The sequence below is a fragment of the Mauremys mutica genome, chromosome 7 (assembly GCF_020497125.1).
Source record: "Mauremys mutica isolate MM-2020 ecotype Southern chromosome 7, ASM2049712v1, whole genome shotgun sequence".
NCBI lineage: Eukaryota > Metazoa > Chordata > Testudines > Geoemydidae > Mauremys > Mauremys mutica.
Genome location: NC_059078.1, coordinates 57,051,575 through 57,075,338, shown reverse-complemented (window position 1 = coordinate 57,075,338; position 23,764 = coordinate 57,051,575). Strand labels below are relative to the sequence as shown.

At 52.8% G+C, this 23,764-nt stretch overlaps 1 protein-coding gene across 6 annotated transcripts; it reads left to right on the top strand.

Moving 5' to 3' along the window:
• The first annotated feature begins 6,617 nt into the window (after window positions 1-6,617).
• LOC123374574 (zona pellucida sperm-binding protein 4-like) lies at window positions 6,618-16,742 on the top strand. Of its 6 annotated transcripts, none has more exons than XM_045024657.1 (10): window positions 6,618-6,801; window positions 7,100-7,221; window positions 7,305-7,389; window positions 9,100-9,255; window positions 9,728-9,915; window positions 10,143-10,240; window positions 12,393-12,540; window positions 12,980-13,058; window positions 13,523-13,636; window positions 14,487-14,626. In XM_045024657.1, the coding sequence occupies exons 3-10, from the start codon at window positions 7,320-7,322 to the stop codon at window positions 14,624-14,626; spliced, it is 993 nt and encodes a 330-aa protein (XP_044880592.1). In that variant the 5' UTR covers window positions 6,618-6,801; window positions 7,100-7,221; window positions 7,305-7,319. The 6 variants fall into 6 exon arrangements, with proteins under 6 accessions (XP_044880592.1, XP_044880590.1, XP_044880591.1 ...); XM_045024658.1 differs by having other exon boundaries at window positions 6,621-6,649; XM_045024653.1 differs by lacking the exon at window positions 6,618-6,801 and adding an exon at window positions 16,550-16,742 and having other exon boundaries at window positions 7,157-7,221; window positions 14,487-14,603.
• The last annotated feature ends 7,022 nt before the right edge of the window (window positions 16,743-23,764 follow it).

Here is a 23,764-nt window from a genome sequence, read left to right as displayed (position 1 = left end):
GCACTCCTCAGGCCCAGCCCGAGCTGAAGAGGAAGGCGTTTCCTCAGCTGGTGTGGGTGGGAGTTGCAGAAGCCACAAATCGATCAACTTGGCCAAGTCTATTTGGCGTCTCCAGTCACCCAACGGAAGGGCAGAGACCCAGACCAGAGAGTAGGTGGAGAAAGGAGGAGAACATCAGATCCCCATTTAGTGTACTAAGGGTCTGTCTGGAGCCACTGCTAGCATTTGACTTTTACCTGTCAGGGCACCTGAGCACCTTACCCTCCCACAGAGTCTGCCCTTTGGCATCAATCCCCTCACTCCCGACCACCATCATGTAATTGCTGTTCTGAGGAAGAGCCAGCGCATTCAGGCCTGTTAGAACAGCATAAGGAGAGATTACGGGCTCTCAGCATTACCCACAACTAGCAAGGATGCCCCAGCAGCTGTCTTCATTATGCTATTTGTAGAGTTAGACAGGAGGCGTGACTGAAAAAGAACCAATTTCTTCACTTCAGTTGAAACAGAGCCCAGCTCTGCTCTTGCACACCAGAGAGCTTTTCAGGCTCTTAGTAGCTGAACTCTGGAGAGGCTGCATGGAGTCCCTAGTCCTACCAGACATGGGCATGTTTGACAGACTATGACTTGTGAACTCCCACCTTCTTCTAAATTGGAAAGAGAGCTCCACTCCCCTTTATGGCTGGGGGAGCCCAGGAAGAGAGAGCAAGTCACTCAAGCCATGCTCTGCATTGCAGCTCCGCAGGTGGTACCACCTTCACCAGCACTGTAGCCACCCTCTCATTGAAGCCTGTGGGAGGATCTCACTGCTCAGAGCAGTGACAACATTGGCCACTAACACTGCCTACACTAGAGCGCCCCCTGTTGGAGCTGCACCAGTTGGCAGTGGGGTTGCATTAGCAGGGAATAAGCCTAGTGTAGATCAGCCCTCAAATACAAGCAGCCTTAGTGAAGATCTCTGTATTACAGGAGAGGCAGCGGGAACTGGAGCATTTCAATGAGAGCACATTGTGAAGCCAGTTTTCTACCTTCTCGCCTCCCCCATAAGAAAAAGGGGATTTCCTTTGCTAGTGGAAAGCCACTCACCAGATGGGGAAGCACCGTAAGAGGCACCAACATCATGTGAGGGGCAGTGTGAGCTACTCAGAGATCAGGAGGGTCAATGCAGAGCACTGCATCACATAGGACCCATTGTTGGGTGAGTGGCAATTAAGACAGGTCTGTCTGGTTTTGATACCAAGCATTAGTGCCACAACCTAGTCACAACCCTTTGGTTCAGGCACTGCTACCCCAGGCCTTTTGCCCAAGGGAGGGAAGCAGCAGCCAATGCCATCCTGGCCACCAGCCTGGGATTCACTGACAGTTCCAGGAGACCAACGGGAGAAAAGCTATGCCAGTCCCAGCACACTCACTCCATGACATAGCAGCCAGTGTAGGAGGCATTGACTCTCACAGAGCCACCAGGGGCATGGGAGACCCAGGTCTCACAGGCAGAGTTGTTCTGTAGAGGATGCAGCTTCCCCTGGGCATCTGGTGAGAGAGCAAAGGAAAGACTGGAGGAGGCTCGTGTCCAGTGCTAGAGAAGTTAGGGTCTGGAGCCTTTCCTGGGATTCTTCCAGCCAGCCACTGCCTGACCTGCTACAGGAGACAGAGGCAGCACCAGCATTTAGCTCAGTGGTTCTCAAACTGGGGGTTGAGACCCCTCAGGAGTCATAAGGTTATTAAATGGGGGGGGGGCCATGAGCTGTCAGCCTCCACCCTAAACCCTGTTTTGCCTCCAGCATTTCTAGTGGTGGTAAATATAAAAGTGTTTTTAATTGGGGGGGTGTCACACTCAGATGCTTGCTGTGTGAAAGGGGTCACCAGTACAAAAATTTGAGAACCACTGGTTTAGGTGGACCCCTCCCTGCGCAGTGAAGGCCTTTTACCTTCCTGTGAATATCCCAGCCCTTAAAGCCACACCACTGACTAGACTGGCTCTCCTGCTATCACTGGGACAGACAGACAAGGGCTCAAGAGCAGCATAACTGAGTCCATCTCATTCAGCCCTTCCTGCTATGGACAGCCAGGCAAGACAGTCAGTGCAAGGAGACTCCTCCCCTCAGCTCAGCAGCAGGGTGACCTGCAGGCTTCTCTGGCCACACACCAGCCGACTGGGGTCCTGCCAATAGTCCCCTTCTCTCCCAGCCCCCGAACCCCTGCAATCAGACAGCAGCGCAATCACCCCCTGAGGCCAACACCCATAGTAGCCCCCATTCTGCTTCTCTGCTAGAGAACCTTGAGCCCTTGTTTGCATTTCCTTCCAGTGCAATTGCTGCTGTGGGAAAGTGCTGAGCTGGCACAGCCTGGGGCTGAAATCCTCTATCCATGCAGCAAGGATGCTATGGGCTGGCAGCAGCATCCCCATCACCAATGGCTTCCCTCTGGAGCTGGAGGGCCTCTGAGTGAGTGGGTGCCAGCAGTTCCAGTTCATGCCCAATCTGCCCTTCCCCTTCTGCCACATCCACCAATAAGGTGCACCTGGGGTAGGGGCAGGTTGTGACATGGTTGCTGACCATCACATGACTTGGCTGAGACCCTGCAGCTCATGTGAGATCACATTTGTTGGCATCTGTCCTCCGGGAGGCCATTGAGCAGTGATGTTGGAATGACACCAAATTTGGCTCTCCCTAGTGCCTGAAACCAGCTGGTGGCCAACAGGAGATATACTGGCTGAAGCACCAGGGGGTGGCCACTGCCTTGGTGAACATGACCAATATTCTGCCCCCATTTGTCCACCCTTAGAGCACGTGCTGGCCTGGGGCTGAGCGCTGCCACCACTTCGCTCAGCCAGCAGGGAGGAGGAACAAAGCCAAGGAAGAGCTTAGGGGCAGAGAACAGAGACAATCTGCTTCAGCAAAGGAGATTCCCTGAAATGGTGTTGGCAGCAATGTCATTAGTGACCTGCCTTAACTGCCGAGCTCTTCAGAGGAACCATTGCTCCACACTGGCACCTTTATCTAAAGGGCCCCACTGCCCAGTGGGAACAATGACAGGGCCACATCGTGTCCTCACTAATGTGAGGGCATTGCACTCACAAAGGGTCCGTCTGCACCTCCCAGCTGCTCTGTGATTCCCAGCGTGGGGAGACATCCACGTGCTTGCTCTACTCCAGCTAGTGGCCTCGGCAGCATGGGCAGCTCAGCATAGCAGCCTGATGACATCCCCAGAAGGCCAGGTGGGACTGCACTGTTTAATCAAAACTAATCCAGCTCTGTGTTTAAACTGAACTGTTTGGTAACTCCAATTAAAGTAGCAAACTCTTGTATATTGGCCAGTCACAGGGGCAACAGACAGCTACTATCTGAACTGCCCAGGAGAGAGCTGGATAGAGCAAAACACATGTTTGAGGGAAATCCCGGACTGGGGGGGGGGGTGTCACCCTGCAGGTAGTAACCAAGGCTGGTGGAAGCCAGAGTGTGACTGTAGCATTGCTAACAGGTTGCTGGGGGTCAGAGCTGCTGGACCAGGGCCATAGCTATACACAGACATGCAGGATGTGACCTGCATGCTGGCAGGCTGATTGTGAGTGACCCAAGTTGGGAGCTACAACAGCAAAGCATGGTAAGGCACTCCCAGTTGCCTGGCAAGGGTGACACAGCCCTCGCTAGTTTGGATTGCACCCTGAAATGTGATAGGAGCAAATGCAGAATGTATTTGCCAGAGTTCAGCTCTCATTTTAGGTGTGCACCTAATGATCATGGTTATACTGAGCAGGTGTGGACAGAGACTCCATGAGGGTTTGTTTCACTACAGCTGGACTGCCCAGGGGGATAAGCAGTAGCTTTTGATCCTACTTCCTGCCCCACACCAGGCAAGTGTCAGTTTGTATTAGGGTGACCAGGCAGCAAGTGTGAAAAATCGGGACAGGGGGTGGGGGGGTAATAGGAGCCTATATAAGAAAAAGACCCAAAAATCGGGACTGTCCCTATAAAATCGGGACATCTGGTCACCCTAGTTTGTATCCCAGCTAAGGTGGAAATCTGGAAAAGCTCTGAAGGCATGTTGCTAAAATTTGTCTGTCAGGGATGGTTTTTATTTTGGGGGAATGTAATCAATGTATTTTTTAAAAAGAAAATAGATGTGGGAATCTTGCTCGGAGGGGAGGGGGATTAGGAAGTGGGGGGAATAGGGGAGACGGGTTTGGGATCAGTGGGAATAGATGGCAGGGAAGGGAAGAGGGGTTGGGATCTAGGGGGAGTGGGAAAGACCGGAAGGGTTAGACAATGTGAGGGGTGACATGGGGTGGGTGGCAGAGGAAGTTGGGGATTTAGGAGAAGAGGGGAGCCTGTCAGTCCTGAATTTTTCCCTTCCATGTGTGTTCTGGGAGAGCTCTGCCCCTCTGTAGGGATTTGAGCCCCCCCCCCCAGCTCCCTGTGTAACCTGGGATTTGGGGGACCCTGGCCCTCTCCTTACCTCCAATGTGGGCCAGGCTCTGGCAGAGGGGTGGGGTGGAATGGTGCGGCTGAAGGTAACACAGACCAAAACAACTGAAATCCAGGAAATTAATAGCTAAGGTGCATGTCACCTAGGGGCTGAGGGGGCTGGCCAGAGTGTGTGGAGGAGAGGCAGACTGAGTGGACCTGAGGCATGGCTGGGAAAGCCTGGCTGAAGCAGGGGGAGGGGGCCCAGCTGGGGTAGGTAGTGGGGGTGAGGGGCCCAGCTCAGTGTGCAGCTTGTGTTACATTACCAAGGTAGCGTGTAGGCCTCCAGTAAGCCACTGCCTGTGATATGTGCAAACAGGAGCAGAGGGCATGAGCCAGCAAGGAGAAACTTCCTTATGTGTTAATGGCTTCTGTAGTGCTAACTAACAGCTTAATGGGTTGGGAAGGGGAGGGGAACTGGAAATGTTGGCAAGGGGGTGTTGGTGCGGGGAATGGTGGGTAAGGGCTGGAGAAGGAAGGAGGCACACCAGTCTATTCTTACATACTTCAAGTTACTGTAACCACCGTGTAATAAAGTTGCTGAGATTTTGGGATATAGACCATGGATGAGGATTCTCTCACTAGCCCAGTTAGGAACCACACATTATAAGCATTACAAAACATGACCATTATCCCATGTCCACTACAGCAAAATGTACAGGAGTGGGGAGGTGCATTAAGGTATCACATAGCAACTGTGTGGCCTAATGGAAAGACCACTGGCCTGGGACTATTCCTAGCTCTGCCACTGGCCTGCTGGGTGACCTTGGGTAAATCACATAACCTCTCTGTGCATCAGTTTCTCATCTGTAAAATGAGGATAATGTTGCAAAGGATCTACTGATGCAAACACTACATAAAAACTAGGTCTTTTTTGGTATTACTTAACCATAATAGTGCATCTACTGCAACCCTAAGGGAGAACTACAACTGCCTAAACAACCACTAACTCCTTCAACAAACAATTTTCTTTCTTTTTAAAAAATAAGGAAACTCACTGACAAAAAAAAAAACTTTATTGGCATAGACTTAAGGTTGCCTGGAGGTATCTTGTGTTCTTCCAGAACATGAACGTTCAGTAAAACTCAAAAATCTGAAAACCAGGAAAAACATAGTTAAGGTACATGCTAGTTTCACCCAGATCCTCCTAGAAGTTTGAGGATAACAGCCAACTGCTGCTTCCAGTTACTCTGTTAGCTCAAGAAGTAGTGGACTATGCTGTAGCTCTAAAGGGCCACACCCTGCTGAAGATTCAAGATCAAGGCAATATGGTCCTATGTGATGATTTTTTAAACATTTGGACTATGAGTTCTAGGCACATCCCATGTCCCATGCACCCCTCCCTCGGCCCAAGCTGCCATAGCAGGTCCAGGCCCTACATTTGTTTAAAGGAAATAGACATGAGTCTTGGGGACCCCAAGACTCAATAGACTTGGGTAGTCCTGGGTCCCTGCTGGGCTGGGAGGCAACGGTGCAAAGAGGAACCAAACCTAGCTTCCCACTAGAACTGGATTCTCTGTGCCTGACTCTCCACTGGCCTGCACCTCATGGAGCCATTTACAGCAGAGAGAGTAAAACACTTCCCTTCTGCTTTAATAACTATGGCAATGGAGCCTCAGGCCCACTCCCTCTGCAGGAACTGATGCATGAACCTGGCCATGCTCCAGCCTCTGCCAGCCCAGGGTGTGAACTGAGCAGTGGATGACTAGGGCTGGCCTCAAGGAGCCTCCCTGCTCCAGGGGGAGTCTGGTGCCATGGCAGCCCTGGAGAGTGAGTCCAGAGCTGACTGGTGGCAGATGCCCCTATCATGCAACAGGGGGCCCTTAGCAAAGGGCCAGGCTGACCCCTCAGTAGGGCGAGGCCCAGTACCAGCATTTGGAGAGAGAGGAAGGTCTGAACCCTCCCTAGGTTTCAATGGGAAGGAACAGACCATGAACACAGACCTATCTTCTGTTTCCTCCTGAGAAAGGCCAGGCAGCTCTATCCTGTCCCCCAAAATGCTTCTTGCTGAGGCAGGGTGTGGCCAAACCTCAGGGGAGGAGCTGGGCTCTTCTCCTCTGGTGCTGCAGAAATGGCCACCTGGGCTCTGGCCAATCCCAGCTGCCTGCAGGGTACAAAGGGGGCAGGCTTGGGGAGGTGCCTTATGGGTCACTGGCAGAAGAATAGTATGGCTGGGGTCTGTGGTGGAGGTAGCTTCCTGTGGGAGTGGTGTGCTTCTGGTTGCTGTATTGCCCCTTTGCCCTGGGGGATCTTAGGGGGCTGGTCTGTGGCCAGAGAAGCCTGCAGTTCATGCTGCCTCCTGGCCAGGCTGGGGCAGGTTCACTGGCACTGACTGCTTGGGGTAAGTGAGGTCAGACCTGTGTGCCCCTCCCTGGGTGTCTGGAGGGAGTCCAGGGTGTGGCTCTGTCCCAGGGATCCCTCAACCTGTCCAAGCCCTGCCCAGCAGCTGGCTGAGTCCTAGGGAGCCTGAGCAATGGCTGACCTGAGCTGGAGTTTAGGAGTCTGGGAGTGAGCCTGGCCTGGGCAGCCCCCTGCCAGCCAAGAGCCTGACCCCTCTGTGCAGGGGGGCAGTAGCTTCTTAGATGGCTCTTGTGCCCTCTTCCCCTGCACTGGCTGCTGATCTCCTTGTTCCTCCCTAGATACGGTTGGGAGGCTGCATGCTCTGTAGAATGACTCCAGCTGTGGGGTCTGGGTCTCCTGGGCTGCAGATGGCTCCAGGACAGTTGGTGCCTCCTATGCCAGCTGTTTTGTCTCTGAATGGGTGAGTGACCTTCTGGAACCTGTCTTGGGTTCTGGGCTTGCTGCTCTGCCAGACCTGACATCTGTGGGTCTCTCTCTCCCCAGGATGGTGGTTACCTGATGGTGGTTGGCATTGAGGGGATGGCTGCTGGTGAGGAAAAGGTTCTCAGGTGTCCCAGGAGCCTGCCAGGTGAGGGCCTAGTGTCTTATTCTGAATGCCCCAACTGGTGGCTGTGAATGATCTTGTAGAGAAGGTTGCTTTCCTCCAGTTAGACAAAGGAGGCCTCGATCTGCCTCTGTGGGGAAGGCCTGTGTCTCCCTCTTCTCCTCCCTGGGGTCAGGTGGCCATGGGCGGCAGGTTATATATTTGTGTGGGGCCCGGGCCCCAGCAATATTCAGGGCTGGGCGCCCTGCTCCAGCAATAGTTGGAGCTGGGTCTCTTCCCGCCCCCCCCCCCCCCCGGTCCTGCCTGGATCGGCCCCGGCCACCGCAGGTCTCCCCCTGCCGCCGCGACCCTGCCTGGAGCAGGTCCCAGCCCCCGCCTGCCACCCCCCCTCCGCGTGTTTCCCCCCCCCTCCGCCGCGTTGTGTTGCGTCCCTGCCTGACAGAACGCAGCACGCCTCTCCCCTGCCTGCTGCCCGGAGGGCTCCCAGCAGATTTGCTGTCTGCTGCCGCAGGGTCCTAGTGCCTGCCCTCCGCCAGTACTGGCAAGGCAGGCTGCCCTTACCCTGAGCCTCTCCAACCCCAAACCCTCAGCCCCAGCCAGAGCCCTCATCCCCCTGCACCCTAATCCTCTGCCCCAGCCCTGAGCGCCCCCACATCATGAACCCCTCATCCCCCCGCACCCTAATCCTCTGCCCCAGCCCTGAGCGCCCCCACATCATGAACCCCTCATCCCCCGCACCCTAATCCTCTGCCCTAGCCCTGAGTGCCCCCACATCATGAACCCCTCATCCACAGCCCACACTCCAAACCTCTGCCCTAGCCCTGAGCCCCCTCGCATCATGAACCCCTCATCCACAGCCCTCACCTCACAGCCCAACCCTCTTCCCTAGCCCTGAGCCCCCTCCTGCATCATGTACCCCTCATCCTCAGCCCCACAGTCCTCACCCTGCACTCCCTCCCCCTTCCCACACACCCCTTCCCAACCCCAAACTCCATCCCAAACCCTGCACCCTTCACCTCCTCCTGCACACCCACCCCCTGCCCCAGCCCAGAGCCTGCACCCAGCACCCTTCCTGCACCCTAATCCCCAGCCCAGGATCTGCACCCCAGACCTCCCCCGCTGAGCCCCCTCCCAGAGCCTTAGGCAGGTGGGGGCGGACTTGGGGGGGGGGGTGGAGTTGGGGGCGGGTTCTGGGCCCCACCAAAATTTTTACAAACTTGCCACCCATGCAGGTGGCCACTGTGGGGTCAGTGACTGCCCTTCTTCTCAGGCAGAGGAAGACAATGCCTGTGGCAGAGAGCACACACCCTCCTGCTTGGCTGCTCTTCTCACATAGGAGAGCCTGGCATTAATGGTCTTTGTATTGCATTGGTGCCTAAGGGCTCCAGGCAGGGCCTGGGGATGGTGACTGGTGCTGGAGGCTCTCCTAGAGGCCATGTCTCCACTACCCCTTTATCCAAACAGGTATGGATTAAATGGTGAGTCTTGGGGCTGAGAATGCACAGACCGGGTCCCCCCTTGGTGCTGGATGGTTCAGACTGAAGCCCCTCAGCAGAGTGTTTGTGAGCTGGAGGCAGGATGTCTTTCAGAGCCCTTGTGGTCCTGAGGGAGCCTCAAAGGCCCCAGCCTAGCCAGGAGGGAGCATGCTCTATAGCCTAGCCTCTTGCTCCACCTAGTCTCTGTTCCTTCCTCTTCCTCTGAGTTCCATGCTGCTTCCCATCTGTTTCACCCCAGCCCTGGATGCTCCAAGCCCCAGTGTCTGCGCTGCCATCCAGAGCCAGGACAGGCTGCCCTGTGCCTCCCCACCCATCACCCAGGGAGAATGTGAAGAACAAGGCTGTTGCTACAACCCCAGTGATAGGGTGAAGCCTTGTTACTATGGCAATACAGGTGAGTTTCTGTGCACATAAATTGTCCAGAGCTGATTGTAATGGTCCCACATGTGGGGGGCAGTGTCTGAGATACCTGGCAACAAAGCTGAGTGGGGTTTCCACGTACCCAGTCCTGTAGACAGCTGGGTGCTGGGCTAGTTAGTGTGATATATCAAGGCCATGTGCAACACTTTCCATTCAGCTCAGACTGAGGGCTGAGTGCTTCAGCCATGTCAATAACAGCCCCAGCGCAATGGCCTGGAATCCACAGCACATGCTTCATGGCCATTGCAGCTCCACCATGAGCTGTATGCTGCCAGGGTCCCTTGCAGTGCCAGCCTGTGCTCTTTGGGGTGCCCTGGACGGGTGCAGTAGAATATGGTGGGTTCTTATGCAGCTCCAGGATCAGCTGCTGGCTTCCTCTCCAGTGACCTGAGACTGGCTAGCCCAGGTGGTAGGGTGACCCTGACCCATCCTTGGCTCCCTTCCAGTGACAGTGCAGTGCACTCCAGACGGCCAGTTCTCCCTCGCAGTCTCTCGGGCTGTGACTCTGCCTCCCCTGATCCTGGACTCGGTGCATCTGGCCAGTGGGCGCGGAGCTGGCTGTGTCCCTGTGGGGCAGAACAACGCCTTTATCCTGTTCCGGTTCCCACTCTCTGCCTGTGGTACCACTTTCCAGGTAAGAGTTGAGCTGGGGGAGGCCAGGATGGGGTCACTCAGCTGGAATAGAAGGGGACTCAGATCAGAACAAGGTGCACTGGCAGGTCCCTTTCTGAGGTTGATGCAGCAACAAACCCTGCTGAACAAACAGTGGCTCCTCTGGGGCAAATCTCTGGCTTCCCCTCATCTGAAGCCTGGCCCTGCAAGAATCAAAGCTGGGGGTCAGTGACTGATCTCTCCTTGCAGATGGCTGGAGACCAGGGTGTTTATGAGAATGAGCTGGTGGCATCCAGGGATGTGAGAACCTGGAGTCTAGGCTCCATCACCCGGGACAGCACTTTCAGGTAACTCCTGGGGCTGGTACCTCCACCCCCTTCTGCTCTGCATCTCCAGAGCTGCCTCTGTCATGTGAGCCCTGCTCAGCTCATGGCAATGGTTCAGGGCCAGCTGTTCCTCCAGAAAGCTATTGCATGGCAGGTGCCAGGCACTGCATAGTGACTCTCCCCAGAACCCTGGGTCCTATCTGCTCATGGTATCTAAGGGAGATTAAAAACACAGCAAGTCAATAGAAGGGCAATACTGGGGTGTCATAGAATATCAGGGTTGGAAGGGACCTCAGGAGGTCATCTAGTCCAACTCCCTGTTCAAAGCAGGACCAATCCCCAGACAGATTTTTGCCCCCTATCCCTAAGTGGGCCCCCTCAAGGATTGAACTCACAACCTGGGTTTAGCAGGTCAATGCTCAAACGACTGAGCTATCCCTCCCCCTCTTTGCTTATGGTCTTGGGTTTCTGGGCAGCTGGAATTCACAGGTTCTGACTGATTCCTACTTCTACCCCCAACTAAGGCTCTGCAGTGCATGTCTGGCTGGCCATGCCCCACTCAGGCTTGTTGGCTCTCTGCTAGGTTACACATCCACTGCAGCTATGCTATCAGTGGGAACTTCCTCCCCCTGAGTGTCCAGGTCTTCACCTTGCCTCCACCCCCTGCTATGTTGTTATAAACAGTTAGTTAAGGCTTAAGGTCTCTTTTACCTGTAAAGGGTTAACAAGCAGTACCTGAGGAACACCTAACCAGAGGACCAATCAGGGACAAAATAATTTCAAATCCCTGTGGAGGGAAGGCTTTGTGTTCTTTGTTTGAGTTGTGTGCTCTCTTTGGATCTAAGAGAGGCCAGACATGTCTCCAAGTTCTCCTGGAGTATTTCCTACTATCCAGTATAGTGAGTATTAGAAAGGCGAATTAGTCTTATAATTTGATTTCTACATTTGCAATTGTGTGTTTGCTGAAGGAAATTCTTTATTTCTGTTGCTGTTACTGATTATTCTGAGGAGGAGGGAGGGGGAAGTCTCTCCAGTTTTTATAAGTTAGACCCTGTATTTTTGCATCCTGGTAATACAGAGATAGTGTACTTCTTTTCTTTCTTTAATAAAATCTTTTCTTTTTTAGAACTTGATTCCTTCTCTTGTGGAAATTCAGGGGAAAGGGGGTGGGAGAGTGAGTTCCTCCTGGGTTTGATTCACCGAGTTGAATCGGTGTGTATCTCTCCGGAGTAGGCTAGGAGAAAGAGGGAGGGGGGAAAGTGGGCTGCTTCCCTTTGTGTTGAGATTCAGGGAGATTGAATCTGTGTTCCCAGGGGAACTTTTTGGGGGAACAGGCAGTGTGTCAGACACTTAGAAAACTGACTGGTGGCAGCGAGAACCAGATCTAAACTAGGATTTTAGTTTAGAGGAGTCCATGCAGGTCCCCATCTTGGAACCCAACAGCTCCAAGTGGGGGAGAAGACCTATGACATATGTCCCAGCCTGTGCCCCTGGTGCTGGAGCTGCGCATTGCCACAGGTAGGAAAGCTCTGTGCAGGGTTCACACAGATCTCTTGGGGCAGGATTTGGGTCTCAGTTGGAGGGGAGCTAAATACTGTGTGGGATGGGAGGGTTGGGGACATGAGAGATTCTAGCTTGGCAGTGGAAACATGGGACAAGGCTGTGACTGACCTGTTCAGGCTGATCAATGATGTGTTTAGAATTCTACACTCACTCACTCACTGTATGGAAAGGCAGCCCTGCTCCTGCATTGTGGGCTAGATCTAGCACAGTGGGAACACTGTCCCCTGAGCTGGGAGTCCAGGCCCCCCTGAACAGCCTGTGGTTGTCAGCCCTGTATGATGCACTATACTTCTCTACATGCATCTCATGCTGACCTGCAGTGATCCCTCTGTGCTTATCTCTGTTCCAGAGCAGAATTATGGCTCCTACTATGCAGACCGAGATTACCCTGTGGTGAAGGTTCTGAGGGACCCCATCTATGTGGAGGTCCGGATCCTGCAGAGAACTGACCCAGATCTGGTTCTGGTCCTGCACCACTGCTGGGCCACCCCCAGCAGCAGCCACAGTGGCCTATCCTGGTGGATGGGTGAATGGGGGTCTGGGGCGAGAGGTTTCTATTTTGGCCTGGGAGTGCAGGGCACCATCTCTCAGCTGCTCCCCTTATTCCCAGGTGCCCATACACAGGAGATAACTACCGCACCCAGCTGGTGCCTATAGGAGCCGCCTCGGGACTGCCGTTCCCATCTCACCACCAGTGCTTCATCGTCAGCACCTTCACCTTCATGGAGTCTGCCTCCCAGTGGGCACTCACAGGCCCAGTATGACCTCCCTTCTATTCCAGTAGGGCTGATCAGTCTCTGATGTGATCCATACTCTCTAGCACTGCATGCTTGCACCATGTCTGTCACATTGGGCCTGCTCCACAAGTCTTTCCCCCTTCTGTGTTGCTGGTCTCCCTGCCTCTCATCAGGGAATAGCACCATGAGACAGAGGTGTAGGGCAAACCTTAGGCTGACTAAGTTTCTTCATCTTCCTGACCTCCATGATGCTCCTCACTGCCCAGCCCCTCCAGTGCTCTACACTAACAGGCCATTCACCCCACAGGTTCAGGTCCTGAGCTCTTGGACCCTGTAATCCAGAATGTAGCTTCACTCCCCTGTAAGCAAAGGTAGGGGGCATGTCAAGAAGGGCCTGTCCAACCTGAGCTGTGATCTCCAGCTCTGCACCTCCCCTCTCTCTCTCTCCCCTCTCTCCTAGGTGTACCTGCACTGCAGCGCCTCAGTGTGCCGGCCCTCCAGGCTAGAGCCCTGCACCCTCTCCTGCCCTGCTGTAGCCCGTGAGTATCACCACAGCCCAAGCAAGGGGATGGGAAGGAGAGAGCAGGTGGGGTGGCTGCCAGGAGTCATGGACATATCTGATCAGCCATGAACATAAATCTAGCTGGGTGACAACTGGGCTTCCTGCTCAACAAAGGGGAGTAGTTTCCAACTCACCCTGCTGCTTGCACAGCACAGTCACCTCTCTGAACAAACCAATGCAGAGTTTTCCACTCCATTTGGAACAGGGGCTCACTTCCCCTCTCCCTTCAGCGGGAGTGGCTGATAATGCAGCTCTTTCTCTGGCTTTGCCCTGAGGTGGCACTAGATGCTGAAGGGAGCTGGGCTGATGCTCTGCTACAGCAGATGCCCCACTGACTGGCTTTCCTCAGACATGGGGTGATGGAAGCATGGATGCTCCTTGGTTAACAGGACTTCCAGACTTGTCTGCTCTGTAGCTAAACAGCTGTTGTGTCTGTCGTAGGGGGCAGGAGGAGCTCTGAGCAGCACCTTCAGGATGGGCTTTCCCACGTCACCAGCCAGGGGCCTGTGCTTCTCCTCCAGGCCAGGCTGAAGAGGGAAGTGTTTCCAGAACTTGGTGAGTCCAGCCTAGTATCCTTTGTAAAAGCCTTACAACTTAGCTGTGGGGGAGCTCCCTATGGCAGGGACCTCTTGTTCCAAGAGACCTTCCAGTCAAGGCCACCCTGGGGTGACCCTACAGCGGTAGGGCACCAAGCCAGTGTGAGGCTAATTCAGTCATTGACCTGCCCATGGCCAGTTGTAAGGATAACCAGGGAATTGACTCCTGTCTCCTTGACTACCTTTCCAACCTGGCTGGCTTACTTGGGTTTACAACCCTATGGCATCGGCTAGTAGTAATATTTAATTGCTGATCCTCATCCTGCTGTGGCCAAATGGACTTGGAGGGAAGGCAGCCTCTAAACCCATCGCTGGGCATGCATCCCTCTGACTCTCCTAGCCTGAATAACTGCTCTAGAGGCATTCCAATTAGAAGCCTGTGGGAAATGCCCAACCCTGTGTTCTGAGCACACTGGTATCACATTGCCACCAGAGAAGGCTGGGGCCCATGACAGCATGGCCTAAAGAGGCAGGACTGTGGGGGGCATGCAGAGCTGCTACTGACTCTTCTGCTGGAGGAACCGCTGGCTGCACTAACCCATCCAATCTGCAGTGAACATGTCCTGTTGGCAAGGGGCTAAGACAATAATCTACTCTCAGTCTTCAAGCTGGGAAGGACTCTGGATTTATGAGAGAGAACTGGTCTCAGTACAGCATAGTGCTGGTAACTACTGTATAATAGGCGGAGTCTGACTGGAAAAGCTGGAGGAGGAAATGGTGGTTTGACAAATAGTGGAGCAGGATGGGAGTCTGATCAGGACTCTAAAGGGACTTGCCTGCTCCAGACTGAGCTTGCTCTCTTTGTACAGGGTCACCAAGGAGCACTGGAGCAGCCTGGATCTTGGCCTTAGCTGGGGTGATGCTGATGGGGACGTTGTGTGTGACGCTCATGGCAGTCATGTGGGGGAGATGGAGAAATGCAGCCTGTGAGATCAGTATGATACAATAAATACTATTGCAAGCATGCTTCCTTTTGGCTTCCTGGGCTGGGGCTGTGTGGCCTGGCCCTGGGGGAAGCAGGAGAAACCACTTCCGGGCTTGGTACAAGCAGAGTGATGGTACTAGAATGCAGAGTCCATCTATGTCCCCTGGGCAGAGCTACCATCCTGTCCATCTACCACCTGTGTCTGTAGTGGGTGCTAGCTGGGAGCAGGACACTAGCTTTCCTCACCAGCTGTCTTGCTAGTCAGTATTAGGTGCTTCTCTTCAGCTGCCCCCTCTGAGCACACAGCAGATGTGACCTGGGCATCTCAAAGCCAAACAGCAGCTGAGCACCAATAGACTCAAGACTGCTGAGGAGGGGAAAAGCCCTCTAACTGCTCAGCTGACTGGTCTTAATAATAGGAAGAGTACTGCTGCCCATGTCTCTTTGCTGCAGTGGGGTAGCGCATAAGAACAGCCATACTGGGTCAGACCAAAGGTTCATCTAGCCCAGCATTTTGTCTTCCAACAGGGGCCAATGCCAGGTGCCCCATAGAGACTGAACAGAACAGGTAATATCAAGTTATCCATCCCCTGTCACCCATTCCCAGCTTCTGGCAAATAGGCGAGGGACCACCCCCTGCCCATTCTGGTTTAGCCACGGATGGACCTATCCTCCATGAACATATCTAGTTCATGGTTGATTGGTTGAACCGTGTTAGTCTTTGCCTTCACAACATCCCCTGGCAAAGAGTTCCACAGGTTGACTGCACTGTGTGAAGAAATACTTCCTTTTGGTTTTAAACCTGCTGCCAATTAATTTCATGTGGTGACCACTAGTTCTTGTGTTATAAGAAGGAGTAAATAACATTTCCTTATTCCCTTTCTCCATACCAGTCATGATTTTTATAGACATCATATTCTTACCCTTAGCTTCCCTCCCCCCCCCCCCCCCAGCTGTAAAAGCCCAGTCTTACTATTCTCTCCTCACCTGAAAGCTGTTCCATACACCTAATCATTTTTGTTGTCCTTCTCTGCACCTTTTTTCAAATACCCTATCTCAAAAAAAAATAGGAAACAGTATCTGTGCATGTCATTCATAGAAGAGGAAGTCATCTAGTCCAACCCCCTGCTCAAAGCAGGACCAATACCAACTAAATCATCCCAGCCAGGGCTTTGTCAAGCCAGGCCTTAAAAACCAATAAGGTTGGAGATTCCACCACCTCCCTAAGTAACCCATTCCAGTGCTTCACCACCTCCACCATCCCAGTGAAATAGATTTTTCTAGCAGCAAAGAGTCCTGTGGCACCTTATAGACTAACAGATGTATTGGAGCATGAGCTTTCGTGGGTGTGACATGCATCCGACAAAGTGGGTATTCACCCACGAAAGCTCATGCTCCAATACATCTGTTAGTCTATAAGGTGCCACGGGACTCTTTGCTGCTTTTACAGATCCAAACTAACACGGCTCTGATAGTGGGTTTTTTTTCTAATATCCAACCTAGACCTCCCCACTGCAACTTGAGACCATTGCTCCTTGTTCTGTCATCTGCCACCACTGAGAACAGCTGAGCTCCATCCTCTTTAGAACCCCCCTTCTGGTAGTTGAAGGCTGCTATCAAATGCCCCCTCACTCTTCTCTTCTGCAGACTAAATAAGTCCAGTTCCCTCAGCCTCTCCACGTAAGGACAGGACAAACCCACAGGGTGCATATATCTTTCTTCCCCCCCCCCCCCATCTATAGAACACCTGTTTCAAATGAAGTCTAAGGCAGGAGGAGATCAAGGTGTGCAATACAAGCCCTTCCCAGTTGCCTCTGGAGGGAGGGGGGGTGGAGAGGCAGGGTGGTGCTGGTGTAGATTGCATCTAGTGATTATTCTGAGGGATTTGCTTTGTGTCTCTCTCTCTATTTTCCTCCTCATCTTTTTTGTGGTGTCTTTGTCTTCCAGGAAGCTTGAGCTGATCAACAGAACATCCAATCTCTCTCTGGCACTTTCCCCAAGTCCTTCAGCCAATCAGGACATCTTTAAGTAGATCTCTTCTTAGGCAATCCTGTGGCTTCATTTCACCTCCCCCTTTTTAGCTCTCACTTTGGGGAATTAGAAGGATGCAGCTCCACATTCATGGGGAGCAAAATAACTCCCCTCCCTAATTCTGTCACTGGCATTGGGCTATCAAAACAGTGTTTTTAAAATTCCCTTTATATGAGTCCTGCTATCTGTGCCCTCTGTGTATACACAGTTAAAGTGCCAGCAGGTGGCACTCAAGACTAGGTAACATAGCTTCTCCATTAGTAGGACCCCTGAAACTTGTTGCACACTTCAAGGCAGAGCTGTGCAAATTAGGTTTGGGGTATTTTGGTTCAGTGTCTGAATAGAAGAATCAGGGCAGGTGGGCTGAACCAAAGTGAGAATTTTTCACCAAAACAAAGTAAAATTCTGTTCTAGGTTCAGCAGTGTTTTGTTTGACTGGAAATGGAATCCCTTTAGCTGTTGAGGCTTCTTACCTTTTGTGGGGGGAGGGAGCAATCAGTTCAAAGTGAAACGTCATTTAAAAATGCTGTAACCCAACCCTTGTACGACTTGGAATTGCTTTTTTTCTGGCTACCCCCACTCGAGGAATTCAGCTTGAAGTTGCAAAATATTTCAGTCAAACTAGACATGCCTTTTTTGAGGGGGGAGGGAGGGAAGCTTTGTCCAGCTCTACAGCTGAGAGCTACTAGAGGAAGCTATTCACAGTGGCTCTATGGGTGGGGTGAAAGTAGGATCAGCCCTGCAGTGAAGGGCAGATGCACATACACAAAGCATAGGGCCAAGGCAACCCCTGGCAGAAGTACAGGGACAGCTCAGTGCTGCAGCAGTCCTTCAGCAGCCAAGGAACAGCTGTCCTCAGGGGATGCCCATGTGAGCTCCTAGAGGATTACCCCTGCTATCTGCATGCTCTGCTTATCTTGTGTGCCTCTAGCTATGGGCATTGCTAAACAGAGGCTGGTTTACACAGAAAGAGGGGAGTAACTGAGTAGCTAGCTTCAAAAACAGACTTCAGTGAGAAACTGCAGAACTAGATTTAATTTGCAGACTAGACACCATCAAATTAGGCCAGAATAAAGACTGGGAGTGTCTGGATCACTACAAAAAGTAATTTTCCCTCTACTGATACTCACACCTTCTTGTCAACTATTGGGAATGGTTGACATCCACCTTGATTGAATTGACCTCCTTAGCACTGACACCCCCCACACACACACGGTAAGCCAACTCCCATCTTTTCATGTGCTGTAATAATACTGCTTACTGTATGTTCCACTCCATGCATCTTATGAAGTGGGTTTTAGCCCACGAAAGCTTATGCCCAAATAAATATGTTAATCTCTAAGGTGCCACAAGGCCTCCTTGTTGTTTTTGCTGAATATCTAGCTGTGTTCCTGCTCCCCTGTAAGCATCCCTGCTAGTGCCCTCCCCATCCATCCTTCTGCTACCCTGCCCTTGCTCGTTTCAGAAAGGCTGAGCTCCTGCTGATGCCAACATGGTCACTGCGGAAAATCCAGCATGGGTGGGCATCCAGAATCAGTAGCACTGCTGCAAAGTCAGGGTATAGCTTCCCTGTGCAAATCTGTGCTGTGGGGTGTGGTTTGTGAAGTGCTGGGGGCACTCTGGCTGAAAAGTGCTACCCATGTGCAAGTTTACTCTAATCTGTCCTTCCGTTACTAATTCCTGGGACTCACGCTGTTTCTCAATCACTTCAAGTGTCTCTTTAAAGGCCTGCACCTGAGGTGTGGTGCGGGTACCTAAGCACAGGCCTGGAAGCCAGGAACTCCTACAGTGTAATGGTGGCTCTGATAGTGATTTTCCCTACAGCTCTGGGCAAGTCACTTTGTTGCTCTCTACCTCATTTGAACACTGTACAAAATGGGGAGGATAATCCTGAGCTCACTCCCAGGTACTGGGGATGATTCATGAGGGAATGGGTGGAGTGCTATAAAACAAGATGCAGGATGCTGCTGACACCATGGGATTGTGTTGGGTTACAGGCAGATCCCATAGCCAACAGCTCTCTAGCTAAGTAATGATCTGCACAGAGACTTTCAGGGGTTGAAAAAACTTAATAGTGTCTGCAGAACAGCTTCCCTAAAGAACTACAATGAACCCAGCATTTTTCCAAGATCTAACTGCCTACACACTCAGTCCAGCAGAATTTGTAAACCCCTCTGGAACAGTTCCAATAGGTGACTCTGGATAAATTATACTTTGTAAACTGTGTTATTCCCTCTGAGCTCACTTCTTCCCTTCCCACTTGCCACCCATGCTGTGCTGGGACTTGTTCTCCCAGGGAGCTCCTCTCAAGGGCGCTGGAGGGAGGTGTGGATGCCTGACACTGAGCATGATCCCACTTAGAACACGTCTGGTCAGGCTGGAGTTAGAAACACCTCAATTCCCCCATGTCGGCCCTGCAGCCTTGGGATGGCATAGCAGGTTGTGTGGCTTGGTGTCAGCCAGGACTGCTGCTACAGTGAGCTCAGTGGAGCATCTCTTGGGCTGGGGAAGGCCCCTCTCTCTTCTTCTCTACCAGTCTCTTTCTCTCTTCCCCTCATTTCTGCCTCTCCCCCCGACTCCAGCTGGGACGGGTGTAGGTTATTGCTTTACCAGAGTGGAAAAGAGAATCCGAGTACAATTGCATAAGAGCATAACCTGTGAAATAGATCTGTCAGATTAATTTCGTGCTCTCCTCTCCTATGCCCAACTGGGGCAGGAGGCAGCTTCATGGGCACCGCCCTGGCAGTTAGCCGGAATCCAGATGTCCTGGGGACTGTGACTCACTGCGGGGAGGATGTGCTGGTGCTGCAGGTGCAAATGCAACAGTGGCCAAAATCGCCTTCGCAAGTTGACCCCCCGTGAGACCCAACCCACCCCAAGGGGCTTCAGCCAATGCTCCCCCACAGCTCTGCGCACCATCACCGGGCTGTCAGGGGAAAGGCTGCTCCAATCTCAGAGCGGAGAGAGAACTGGGGGCTGGGATGGGGCTGGTGGAAATGTGCTCAGGCACCATCCCTGGGAGCAGATTGCCCCATAACCGGGCTCTACAGGGGGTCTTGCCCCTTCCTCTAGAGCAGCTGGCACTGATCACTCATGGTGGCAGGACACTGCATGAGCTGGACCCTGGCTCCAATCCACCCAGGGAGCTCCTGTGCTCCTAGTCACTTGGTGCCCCCTTCTGCCTACCCCTTCCTGGAGTTGTGTTTAGCCCCCTTGAAATCTATGGGCCCACGTGGAGGGATGTGCTGCTCAGCCAGACAGCAGGGGCAGACCCCTCCCTAAAAGATAGTCTGAGTGTGTGTTGGGCTGCTCCCTGCCCTGCCTGGCCACCAGCTGGGGGGGCTGATCTCCACCCCGTGAGCATCTTCACAGAGCTCCAGGACCCTGCCCTAGAGCAGTCAATGCAATGCTGGTTCCCAGCGAAGGCCAAAGGCGGCTGCTGGTGGTTGCCCAGCACGCTGGGCCCTTGGCAGCATCCTGATGTGTGTGCTGGGGGTAGAAAGACACCGGGCAGAGGGACAGAGCCAGGCTCTACAATGAGCGCACTGTTCCCCCTTGGATTCATGTGCCCAAGTCAAAAGACAGCGGGGCTGGGCGAAGCGGCCAAGGATGGGTTGTGAGGTCATCCTTAATGAGAGCAGAAATGCAGTGTCAACAATGCCACCCATTGTAGAGCTGTGCTTGTCCACCATGGCTGGGTTATTTCTGCTCCCAGAACAGGGCTGGGAGCAGGGCCAGTGGGGGCGGGAGGCTTGGAAGTGAGTCAGGCAGCAGGGACTGGAATGAGCCAGGGGAAAGCAGAGAGATAAAGGTCCTTTCTGATAACCCGCCTGTTAGTGCTGCACATTATAGGTGCTGATAAGATAACAGGGTGGATCGTGGGGACTTTAGCCACATTGGGCACATTGGCTAGGGACAGCCTGGCACCTGGGTCAGAGTTACTCCCCCAGGACCCTGCAATGCGAGACCGATGATTTCATCCGCTCTAAGTCATCCCTTATCTAGCTGCAAACCTGGCAGCTCTCCGCCAGCGAACTGTAGAGCCTTGGGCTGCATCCCAAGCCAGTCTGCAGCCTTGGGGTCCTGCAGAGGAGTGGGCAGGCTGGGGGAGATGGGAACCAGCTCCTGCCCCTGCCCCAGCCCTGCAAAGCCCCTCACAGGCAGCCTCTGCTCGGGGAACTTCCGTTAAGGGTGGTCCCTGGGGACGGCGTCTGCGGGGGAAGCCCTGGTAACACAACTGCAGTGCAGCCACCCTGCCAGAGAGATGCTGGCTCATGGGAGCCCAGTGGATCTATGGGACCCAGGGAATTAACAGGGCAGCTGTTTGTTCTGTCTAGTGGGGAAGCACATGTGGTATGGGAGAGCGCGGCAGGAGCCGTGTTGCCAACTCCTGCAATTTGATAGGAAATCTCATGATATTTGGTGTTTCTCTTAAAGCCCCAGCCCCTGGAGTCAGGAGATCCCAGAGAATCTCATCTCTCATTAAAAAGCCAGTTTCTAGCCCTCGTGGCTGCAGATAAAATCTGGAAAATGGGACCCGAGTCCACCTCAAAGACTCAAAACCCAGAAAGCCCATGAAAAGCCCCAGCATTGTATTGTGTTTAATAAGCTCATGATTTTGTGGGACCTGGCTCATGATGTGTGAATGGGTGGGTTGGCCATACTAGTGGATGTGCATCCATGTCCATGGAGATACATTCATGGTGTGTGCATAGGTATCTATTGCTCGTGGAATGGACAGTTTATTGAGTGACAGTATTGAGTAGTGCATGAAACATCAGACAGGGAGCCAAGAACTTCTGGGGTCTGAGGCCAGTTCTGCCACTGACTCACTGTGCAGCCTCGGGCAAATCACTTTAACCTCTCTGTGCCTCGGGTTAAGAACATAAGAACATAAGAAAGGCCGTACCGGGTCAGACCAAAGGTCCATCTAGCCCAGTAATCTGTCTACTGACACTGGCCAATGCCAGGTGCCCCAGAGGGAGTGAACCTAACAGGCAATGATCAAGTGATCTCTCTCCTGCCATCCATCTCCATCCTCTGACAAACAGAGGCTAGGGACACCATTCTTACCCATCCTGGCTAATAGCCATTTATGGACTTAGCCACCATGAATTTATCCAGTCCCCTTTTAAACGCTGTTATAGTCCTAGCCTTCACAACCTCCTCAGGTAAGGAGTTCCACAAGTTGACTGTGCGCTGCGTGAAGAAGAACTTCCTTTTATTTGTTTTAAACCTGCTGCCTATTAATTTCATTTGGTGACCCCTAGTTCTTGTATTATGGGAATAAGTAAATAACTTTTCCTTATCCACTTTCTCAATATCACTCATGATTTTATATACCTCTATCATGTCCCCCCTTAGTCTTCTCTTTTCCAAGCTGAGGTTTCCCCACCTATGTAACAAGGCACTAGGACTAGGCTATATACAGTGCATAACTGTGCAAAGAAATCAACCCCTAAAAACCAGATAGCCAATAAACTCTAAACTGCCTGTAAGTGGCAACGGTGAGAGGACCAAAGGGCATTAAAATGCCATGGAAATGGCTGGGCATAGCATGAATAGATAGGATAGAACAGAAGGCATTTCCTTCTTATTTTTACCTTAAAAATACCAGAAAGGTCAAGTCAGATCTCCTTGCTTTTCCAGGAGGACTTCTGAGAGTTTTTAGATGTTTGTTGTGAGTGCTGACACCTCACAAGGGGTGAGGCTGTTGAATCTTTAACCAAGACTTCTTTTCTTCCCAGTGTTCATTAGCCATCAAAGTTGCTAACAAAAAACTAACAGAGCTTTAAAGACACTGATTAAAAGTCTCTTCCCCTCCCCCCAGCTCAGCTTTCGCTCTCTTGCCACCTGGGATGTCACAATTTCACCAGATATCCGGCACCACAGAGTGTTCCAGGCTAGATGAGATCAGAAATTCTCATTAAAAAACCAATACACTCTTCTCTCAAATCTTGTCCCCCATCACAATGAAAGGAAAAAGGACACGGGTCCAATTCCTTCCCCTTTTGCTGGTCACTTTTCAATGTAAAACCAGAAGAGCAAAAAAGTGTCTGCTTTCTGAGGACAAGTATGAGATTTCTTTGAAAAAAAATGAAGTTTTCACCCCAAAAATTTCAAATGTTTTTGGGGGGGGCAGGGGTTGACAAAAACTTGACATTTTTCAGTAGAGTCCCCTTCCCCCCACGTTTTCCGACTCTTTCTATTCTGCACCCAACATCCCCACCCCCTGAAGAAAGGTAGCTGCTGGGTGCTGAGCATGTTTGAAAATCTGGTACTGTGAGCCCCAGCACCCTGGAAGGGTTAGCAGTAATATTATCACATTTCAGTGATGCTGTTTCTTCCACATAACACCAGGAGATCACACAGGGCAGCAGTGCCCGTGCAACCATTTAGGCAACCTAGGCAGTTGCCTAGGGCGCTGGCATTTGGGGGGCGCCATTTTCTTCGGATCTTCGGCCGCCCCGGTCGCTGCCAGCATTTAGGCGGAGGGCGCTGGGGCAGGGGAGTGTGGGAAGGGCCACCTGCAGCAAGTAAGAGGGGGGCGGCATGCAGGGGAACTCCCTGCCCCAGCTCACCCTTGCCCCGCCTCCTCCTCCCCAAGCACATCGTGGCCGCTTCATATCTCCCGCCTCCCAGGTTTGCAGCGCCTAAGCTGATTGGCGCCGCAAGCCTGGGAGGTGGGAGAAGTGAAGCAGCCACGGCGTGCTCAGGGAGGAGGCAGGGAAGGGGTTAGCTACTTCACTTCTCCCGCCTCCCAGGCTTGCGGCGCCAATCAGCTTAGGCGCCGCAAGCCTGGGAGGCTGGAGAAGCGAAGCAGCGATGGCATGCTCGGGGTGCTTGTGCTTGTGCGCAGAGCAGGGCTGTGCTGGGGTGGGGGTTGGGTGCCTCAGGGCAGAGGGGGGGAACTGCCGCGGGGGGGCGCCTCAGGGTGTGGGTGTGGGGAGGAGGGCGCAAGGTGGAAGTTTCGCCTAGGGTGCGAAACATCCTTGCACCGGCCCTGCAGGGCAGGGAGAGGCCCCCCGTGTTGGTGACACAGCTGAGATGGAAGCTGCAGCCGCAGCCAGACCTGCACAACTGAACCTCAGACAAGCCAAGAATCAGTGGCACAGAGGGGTTGAAGTGGCA